Genomic DNA, 9,305 nt, shown 5'->3' on the forward strand with positions numbered 1-9,305 from the left:
GCTTTTTGGGCTGGGAAAAGAAATAGGTTTATAGTACCAAAATCCCAAATATATGGATCAGCAATTGACTGATTTATGCTACAGGAAGTTTAAATTGTAAGTAATACTCCTTACACATCCCCCCCTTTATATTACTTATATAAACTAGTATAGAAACCTAGTAATGAAAATAAAGCATTTAAAATTTAAATAAAATATCGTTCTTATAATTATCTTGCTTGTTCAGTGAATAGTTTACATATGTTATAGTTAGTAGCTAAACTGCAGTTTAGTTTAGATTTGCAGAGTCTGATTCCAAATAATTCTTTATTCTGGTTTTAAAGTAATGTGACTGAAGTTAGTTCTGCTATGTATTCTCATTCTTTGGTAATCTTTCCAAAGGATATGAGTCATTTCTCCATTATTTGTAAAGAATATGGAAAAAGTAAAATATTATTTTGTGGGCACTTGGAACTGGGTATAAAAAAAAAATAGGCGGGATGTTGATAACTGTGAGTCATTTCTTGGGAAGAAGGGAAGAGCAAACACTAGCTGCTGACCTACTGCTATGAAAGCCATGGACTTACTGCTGACTCAAGAAACAGATATTGATTGCTGCAGAGAACAATGGAGATCTTGTAGCAGGATTAAAGAGAAAAGTCTTTCCTCTTTAAGCAATAAGGAGTATTAAGGAACTGCCTGTGTTAATTTCTTGGAGGCTGCTATTTGTTTCAACAATCTTCTATTTTAAATGTTAGCCAGCTAGAACTAGAACCAAATAGTTGCTACAACTAAAGAGACTCCTTCTGAGTTTTCAGAAGTCCTGGCAAACCTTCAGGTAGGTAATGAAGAGCAAGACTGAACTCTACAACTCTGAGACAGCTACACCAGTAACTCCCAGTGCAATCCTCTACTGTTAACAGATATGTAAATGTAAATATATTTCATGTAAAATGTACCTTCTGACACGAGAGAACACGTGAGAGAACAAATACTGCACATTTCTGAAATAAATATTTGGCACATACATCACATCATCCATTTCACTTAAACAGATATTCCTAATGCATTCCTCTTATGTCCATTTGCTTTGCTAACATTGTACTAATAAGTGTCTATCGGCTTCTTTTTTAGTATCCAGGGGAACTATGTGCTTATTGTAAACCAAAAATCTTGGATCTCTCATCACTGTCAGGAGGAACCAATTCATAAAGGTTTATCTGACACAGAGACAAGATTGATCTAATGCTCATTCCAATGCTCACTCAGCTGATATTTTGATTGATTTTAATGGCAGGTTATCCCTGAAAGTTTCACTAAGCGTATCATTTGTACAGTACAGAAAAGTATTTAATTTTATCTCTCTCCATCATTATATTATCCATATAATATTGGTATATTGTAATGTGCTATGTGGTGTGGTATGTCTGGTAAACATGATACAAGTGAGATTCCACAAGCTTGCCAAATTTAAATGCTATGTAACAGACCTTTCAAACAAAGAGTGAGTAGTTGATAGCCTGAAGAATGTCTCGTAGGTTACTCAAGAAACTACTGGAATTGTTAATGTGGGTTGTTTTTTCTTTTGATTTCTACACAAATATTTCTGAAAATAAGCTTGCCACAAGAAATGATTTGATAACATGTTGTTGTTTTTATGTAAAATGTGTTAAATGATGCCTGACAATGGATGGATTTAGAAATTTTCAATGCAAGAAAATATTTGTAGTAGGCCGATTTAGCTTCTCTTTTTTTTTTTTTTTGTAACTTAGTTTTACTTAGAAACTTATGCTTAGAAACTTGCATTTTGATCAATTAATTGAACAACTAAAAAACTGCTTTGATACCAAAACTGTGTTTTGAAAGTGACTTCATTTTGCTGAATGGCTTTTGTATGATTTACTTAAACCAATCAGGCAACTCCACTGGAAAGAATTTAATTACTTACCGAAGTACACAAACTGCCTGTAAAGCATGCACAATGTAAAAGACAATGCATTTAATAATTATGGCTTGACTAAACTTATGATTTGCCTGTTTGTTGTTTTGTAGTTTTTTTGTTTTGTTTTGTTTTTTTCAAGCTACAGCGGGTATGCTATAATGAAACCTGATAATTATCTTTTCTGGAGGTGGTAGTTTGGGATCTTTTTTTTTTTTTAATGAGGAAAGCTTCTTTCCAAATATAAGGGTGCAGTTTCATGGCAACTTGAGCCAGTTTAAGTCATGCCTGCTACTGTCCTCTGCCCCTTCCCATCCCTTTCTTTTGCAAAGGAGTCTCTTTCATGCTAGCACAGGCATGTGAGCAACTCAGTAGTGAGCTCATTCAAAGTGCTGATCTGACTGAAAACCAATTCTACAACACAGATTCCAATACTGGTAAGTGATGGAATAAGCAGCAGTGTAGGAACATGTCAAGAGCATGACAGTCTGTATCTACGTTTGAATAAGCTGCTGTGAAACTGCGTCTGAGTGGAGGCTTTCACAGAGAAACAATTTAAAAAACAAAAAGTGCTCTGCCATTTCAAAACAGGTTTTTTAAAAACTTTCAATAAATATTTTAAAATCATACAGTTACTAACGCTAACAAAAGTAGTACCTGCTCTCTTATATTTGCATGAGTTTATTCATTGTTGCTTCTAAATTTATCTGAAGCAGTATTAACAGCCTGAATGCTACAGATTTCAAAAAAATGAGCAACAAGTAAAATGCTTTATTAAGATGTTCACTGTTCACACGTTACCAAAATGACTGTGGACGTTTAGATAGATAATTTGAAAGGATAAATGCTTAACAGTCCAGTAGAGAATGTTAATTTAGGAACACAAATGGATCTATGTGCCTAATTGTTATTTCTTAATGTCAGTCAGAGGGCTCACATGGCCACTTCAAATCCTTGAAAAAGGTACCTTTGCTGCTTTGGATTTCAAAACAACGTTCGAGTTCCAGCCCAGGAACAGATGATCTCCAGCCGATAAATCCCTGGGTAGTTGTAGGTACTGGAGGAGATGGATTCACCTAAAATAAAAGTAACATATAGAATTCAATAATTAAAAGATTTTTGATTGTTATTTCTGTCATGTAACATCTTTTTTGCTCGAGTGGATGGAAATGAGAACTTGTTAAAAATAGTGGTTTTAAATGCAATCCAATGAATTAATATCCTGAACACACACTGACATTAATGGAAGGAAATAAGAACTTCAAAAGATTGCCTAGTTGAATGCAAGTTTGATTTATCATGCAGGATGGCTTATAATTTAAAAAGTCATTAGGATAGTTTAGGTACCATTCTATAGCAAGGCACAGGGGAAGAGAGAAGTAAAACGGCCAAATTCCAGTGAAGTAACTTACTTTCATCTACCGCTCTTTTTAAGAATTCTTTTAGTGCCTCAGTTGGTATTTATAACAGGAAATTAAAAAAAAAAAAGTTAAGTATATACGTTAGCATACTTTTATAAAAAAATATATATATATAGTTTTGCTCAGTATGTTTCTAAGGGCTTTGCTGGCTTTACATAATTACAAGAATTTAAGCTTCAGTTTTAACTTTTTTTCCTTACAGAGTAATAATAATCTTTAAGCTAGTTAATGTCTCTAAACAGGAAAAACAACATTTTATACTTGATGCAATGTGTTTGGTAGCAATGCAGCTAAGTAATAGTAGTTTTGTGGCCAAATGCTAAAGATATTACTGACCAAGCTGACTTTTGCATCCAGAAGTACTTATCCATCCCACTTTTCTACTTTAAAAGATGGGTAAGCATCAAGTTAATCTGCAACTAATCTTGCTAAAGAGGAAACACACCAAAAGTCAAGAACCTCTGTTCACTGACTGCTGTGCTTACTTTGGCTGAATCTTCCCAATCGAGCATGTTATATCATTTTAGCATCTGGGGACTTAGTAGAGAAATACACAGCAAGAGAACAATGTTTCAGTTCTCTTGCCAGAGTTGCTTCACTTTGTTCTTTGGCCAAGATTAGGAAATGTTTATGATATTTCGGTGGAGCAGTTCCTCTGAAAAGATCATTTTTATGGCCAAATGTGCCACCCACTGAGCTGGATAATGGAGGAAACCACGTCCTACTTATAATCTGGGGGAAGGGACTATGAAGAACCAATTATTAATCTAACCTAGAGAGAAGAACAGATATAATGACTGTTACCATGAAGGTAAATGTGCAGAAAGACACACAGGTCTGAAAAAGGACTTAAGAAACTTCACTCCGAATATGTAGAGGGTGACCTAAATCACACCTAGCCCGTCTTCCTTGGCAAAAAAAAATAAAAAATAAAAAGATTCTGAGGTGAAACTGAAACTCTGATCCCTGTTTCAGTATGCACCGGGCTACACATGCTACTTTAGCAGCTGATAACTTGTGTGTGTGATTTGTAACACACACCATCATTGTGCAGCAGAGGCAAACCTGACTGACTGAAATTGGATGCTTGAGACAAAACTGAAGAACAAGTAGCACTAATGGCAGAAATTCTGACATTTAATTTCTCTGCCACACTCAGCACTTACTCTTACTTTTTGGTTCAGTTTAATTTCGGTATAAGCTTTTATTACTTGCTCACCTTATCTTGCCACCCTTGGAATCCTTTGAAAGAAAGTTCAACAAGTAGGAATTTTCAATCTCTTTTCTCTCCTTAATCTTCTAAGTAGAATAACCTTCCTTTTTGTTAGTGTGCTCTGCCTCCCCTTTTAAGAATATGTTCCTCTCCCATTGTCAGTGATTTAGCCTCCTATATAGTTATTCAATTCAGTGGTGATTCTTACACTGTATATTTATAAATCAAACCAAGGTTCTCATTCCACTAATTTCCAACTGTGAGACAAAACATATATAAATCATACAACATAAAAGCAAATAGTTACGAATTGGCTCGTTAGAACTTGACTTCTCCTGGCCAACCTAATTTGTGCCACTGAAGAGGATAGCGGCATCATCTCAGCCAAAAAGAATACTGTCTTACATAAAGCTAGAAAAATGGCTGCATCTTAACCAATAGTTACAACAGAGAGATCAGGTTATGCTAAGCCTTGAAGTAAGATATGTGTATGTATATTTGAGCAATGAATGGTCAGTAGTCATAAACAGCTCTGTGAGCACTCTTCTGTAAGAAGCTGTACAGATGACTGTTCTGTTACTAGATGCCACGAAGGAGAGTACGAGGGAGGGGCTTTCCAGAAAGATTACATACAGTGAAAGCTCTGTGAACTAACAACCATATTCAAAGGGCAATTCCTTGTCTTAAATGAATGCTTTTAAAGCGTTGCTTGCATTGCAAATACAATTTACTCTGACCTTTATGTAAAGGCCCACTGCTACAAGACAACTGATTTTTAGAGCTCGCATAGTTTCTGAAGACAGGTATTGCTGTACTACAATTATAAAATCTAATTTTCTAACCTTAATATATTTTTCCACAGGGGTCACAGGTCGAATCTGCAGATGTTTTGGGAGCTGTATCCTGGGTTTTGTTTTTTCTTTCTTTTCATCTTCAATCAACTGAAATAAAAATATCATAAGAAAAAAAAAAGACTGGTATCAATACCATTTCCCTCACTGCGGCATTTGTACACACTGTTCTTTCCACCTAAAACAGGACTACTTAATGTAGTGCTTTGGAAATCACTGTAATGTACTTTTTGTTTTCAGAAAGTGGTATAATTCTGAATTTCAGATGACAGGCAAGTACTGCTGAGTGATTCCAACTCTCTTGCCCCACTGGTGCAAGACAGGGTAGAAAGATATCTTATGTATCTTATATGACCACAAAACAAAGATTAATAAATGGTAATTTCACATGTTCACCAACAGTAACAATGCATAGAGTTTGTCAGCTTTTCAGCTGTATATCTGTTAGCATTGTGCAAAGGTGGTATACGTGACAGACTGTGGTTATCAAGGATGGATGTTGAAGCCTAGAGGACCAAATATTTTAAAGGTGTTAACTTGGCTGCCTACAGGAATTTTCAAAAAATCCCAGAACAATTTAAGTACTTCTAGCTCCACGGTAAGTAAATTTATAACTTTATTCAGGGGATGCATCAATCCTGTTCTTTAGCAATTAAATATTGTGATTCCAAAGGTATCATCATAAGATACTATATTCTAGTATCTAAACATCATCGAGAATAGACATCTCTCCAAATATTTTAGTTTGCTGTAAACTTCTCCACTGAAATTTTAATTAGCTAGAACCTTTTCCCCTTGATTTTTAATCTACCATATGGATAGACAAAGGGGAAATATTTTCCTGTCAGTGTGCATCTACTACTTGTTAGCACTATTGGGAGTCATGCTTCTCAAGAGAAATACACCGGAATGTGTATAGCATATAAATTACCACTTGCCATATTTTGTTCAGGGGAAAGCTGAAACTTTGAACCCATCTTAAAGGTACTGCATTTGTTAACTGTGAATCTAACTTAGGAAAGCATACTCGTTACTTTTCTACACTTCTGTGCTCTCATTGTGTTGTGTCCAGATAAATTTGTGTGCAAGTAAATTTCACGTGTTGCTTATATACCATTCAATTTTACCTCTGGAGGTGTTTTCAAGAATCCCCATTTGTGAGACCACTTTCTTGCAACTTCTAGTTCGCTTTCAATGTATCTTTTCCTGAAATGGAGAAATATTTAAGACTTTGAAAGCTACCTTTTAAAAGGTAACAAACAAAATAAACAAACAAACACAACAACTGTTGTCAAAAAGCACCGCAATAGCATGAATCTTTAGTCCTCTGCCTCAAAATAGCAAGTTATTGTATGTGTTAACAATTCTCTGACTCAGGGATAGTGGTAAATATTTTCCATGATGAAGTGGAAATGAAAAACTATGCATGAAGTTACTTCTTCACATTTTATATTTACATTAGGAACTGGAGGAGGTCATGTTTGTTGTGACACCTTTTTAGAAAGGCGTGAGACGTAAGCACCGATGTGCTTTCATACACCTGCTTTTAACTCCATTTGCTGATGAAACTTCTTGAAACTTTTCCATGTACAATTAAGTGATGTCCCCCCCTCGCCCCAGCCCTGCTGCCTGTTGCTCACGCTGAGGGGCTGAGGGACTGGGGCAGTGCTGGCTTCCCGGGGTCTGTTACCGCTGCTTTGCCTCTCACACCTGAGGGTATGAAAACCCTTCGGCTTTCTGAGGGTGTCAGGGGAATGAGCACACCCAGTGTGGCGGACACCCAGCTTTACCACTTCGTGTGAAATACAGATATGAACAAATCCCCGCTGCCTGCGCTGACAGGGCAGAGCTTCCCGGAGAGGCTGCCTTGGTGGGACGGGGCAGCAGGGAAGGCCTGGGGCGAGCCGGGGCTGTTACCAGCACTTGTCCTCCGCTACGAAATCGCGCAGCTGCGCCCCGTCTGTGCGGCGCTGCGCCATGGGACCGGGCCCGGCCGCTGGGGCGTTGCTCTGCGAGGCCGGGCCGGGCCGTGCTCGTGCTGAGGGCGGGCGGGGAAAGCGCGGACCCGGTGCCGCCTGAGGCGCCGCCGTGCGGGTGCATCCTGAGGTGACCTCGTAACCCGCGTCTCGCAGGTGAAAGGCAAAAAAATAAACACTCTGGGTTTCCTCGTCACCTTAAAGTCCCTCAGGAAAGCGAACTTGACGTTGCTAGTAATTTAATTTTATTATTATTTTTTCAAATGTCACTTAGTGCAGAAACGTTTGAGCTAAGGTGAGAAGTGTGTGAGGAGTTAGTGTGTGTCGGAGGAAGAGGTGTTTTCTGAACCCGCAGTTCTGCTGAGCTGGGTCCCCTCAGCAGAAAGCAAGCAGTTGGGTGCCCCCCTGGCCCTGAGCTGCTAGGGGGCTTTGAAACCCCAGCAGGGGACTTTGGTCACAAAACCTGTGGTAGTTTTAATTGTAATAGACGTGAAAAATGGTTGGAGGGTGCCATTTTTATTCCAAAGAGAATTGGCTTGTTAACATGCCCAAAATCTCATCTGTGTGTGCTGCGAGGGGGTACTTTTTGTTTTCTGGGCTTTTAACCTGCTGTCTCTAGTCCTTTGGTGCTCTTGATGTGCACCTTGCTATACACATTTGATTTTTGGTGGTTGTAGCAGGGAATAGCATAGGTCTTGTGACAGTATCTGATCTCTTTGTCTTCAAGTTACTGTTTACAAACTGCATGCTAATATTAGAAGATCTGAGAAAGATCCCAGTATGCTTTATGGGTTATATGTGAAAACCTCCAAAAATATTTACAACTTTTTAAAAGTTCACTGTGTTCCAATATATTGATATTTTTGGCTCTCCACCAGTTTTTGGGGGGCTTTTATTTTCTTGCTGTTGCTTTATAAATCATTGCAACACTGAGTGTAGCCAACTGGCTCTTTGTGCTTAGGGGTTTAAATAGTTCCATGGCCCCTTTATGGGAATGGGTTTGTACTAACAGTGTGAATAGTTAGGGTAACTTATTGACACCAGCAGACAATTATTATCCATATTATAAAATAACTGCAGAAAGATTTTGACCTGAGCTGTATGGTTTATAGGTAGTGTTTGAATGCTTAGTTGCTACTTTTTATGTATTTTTTTGTTTTCTGTAGAGCAAAATAACTGAAGGTCTTAAATACTTGAATATGAGAAGTCTGTAAATACCTTTGGGAGTCATTTTAGACATACCAAGAACTTCTGTTTGAATAAGAGGAAAAAAACTATTTGTAATCCTAAAATAGTAATTAATACTGCTCTTCTGGGTTTTCAAAAATCATTAAACTATCAGTAAATAGAATATTTCACTTACATGCCATTTCTTGACTCTCTAATTGATAATTAGACTAGCAATTAGATCAGCTGGGTGTCCTATCACACCCATAAATGCTTACTCATTGTCCTATTTAATTAACTCCTGCTGCTTAGTCACATTTATCTCAGGAGCTCTCTTATTACAGTCTGGATGGTTTCCGTGAAAATAAGTAATTTGCTAATGAAAGCAATCAAATTGATAGTTTACTATGTGTCAGGATTTAAACTGTAGTAGCATTTGTCAAGAGAGAATGAAACTTATACTAATTTTGTAAAAACAGGACTGGATAATGTTCAGGGTTTCCCTTTTCGTACGTAACTGATTATTTTTCAGATGGGGTGATGCAAATAAGTGAATTGTTAGCTTTAGGTCTTATCAGGTTCTTATGAGCACAGGGCAACATTAAAACATAGGCAATGTGAACCAAGAAAGTGAAATAGGATTTTAATGAGCTACTAACTATACAGAATGACTTAGGGATACATGTCTATTGAGATTCAAAGGTCATCTGCTGAAAGTCTGGGTCTTGTAGTTAGATACAGCAGCATTTGTCAACATGT

The 9,305-nt window shown here is 37.4% G+C and overlaps 1 protein-coding gene across 1 annotated transcript; it reads right to left on the bottom strand.

The window, feature by feature from the left end:
• Positions 1-2,133: 2,133 nt before the first annotated feature.
• On the bottom strand, positions 2,134-7,382 carry C16H20orf85 (chromosome 16 C20orf85 homolog). The gene is made up of 4 exons (XM_035548480.2): positions 7,321-7,382; positions 6,531-6,609; positions 5,395-5,493; positions 2,134-2,994 (listed from the first exon to the last, which is right to left on the bottom strand). The coding sequence occupies exons 1-4, from the start codon at positions 7,380-7,382 to the stop codon at positions 2,839-2,841; spliced, it is 396 nt and encodes a 131-aa protein (XP_035404373.1). The 3' UTR covers positions 2,134-2,838.
• Positions 7,383-9,305: the final 1,923 nt, after the last annotated feature.

This window comes from Cygnus atratus, chromosome 16 (genome assembly GCF_013377495.2).
Source record: "Cygnus atratus isolate AKBS03 ecotype Queensland, Australia chromosome 16, CAtr_DNAZoo_HiC_assembly, whole genome shotgun sequence".
NCBI classification, from domain to species: Eukaryota; Metazoa; Chordata; class Aves; order Anseriformes; family Anatidae; genus Cygnus; species Cygnus atratus.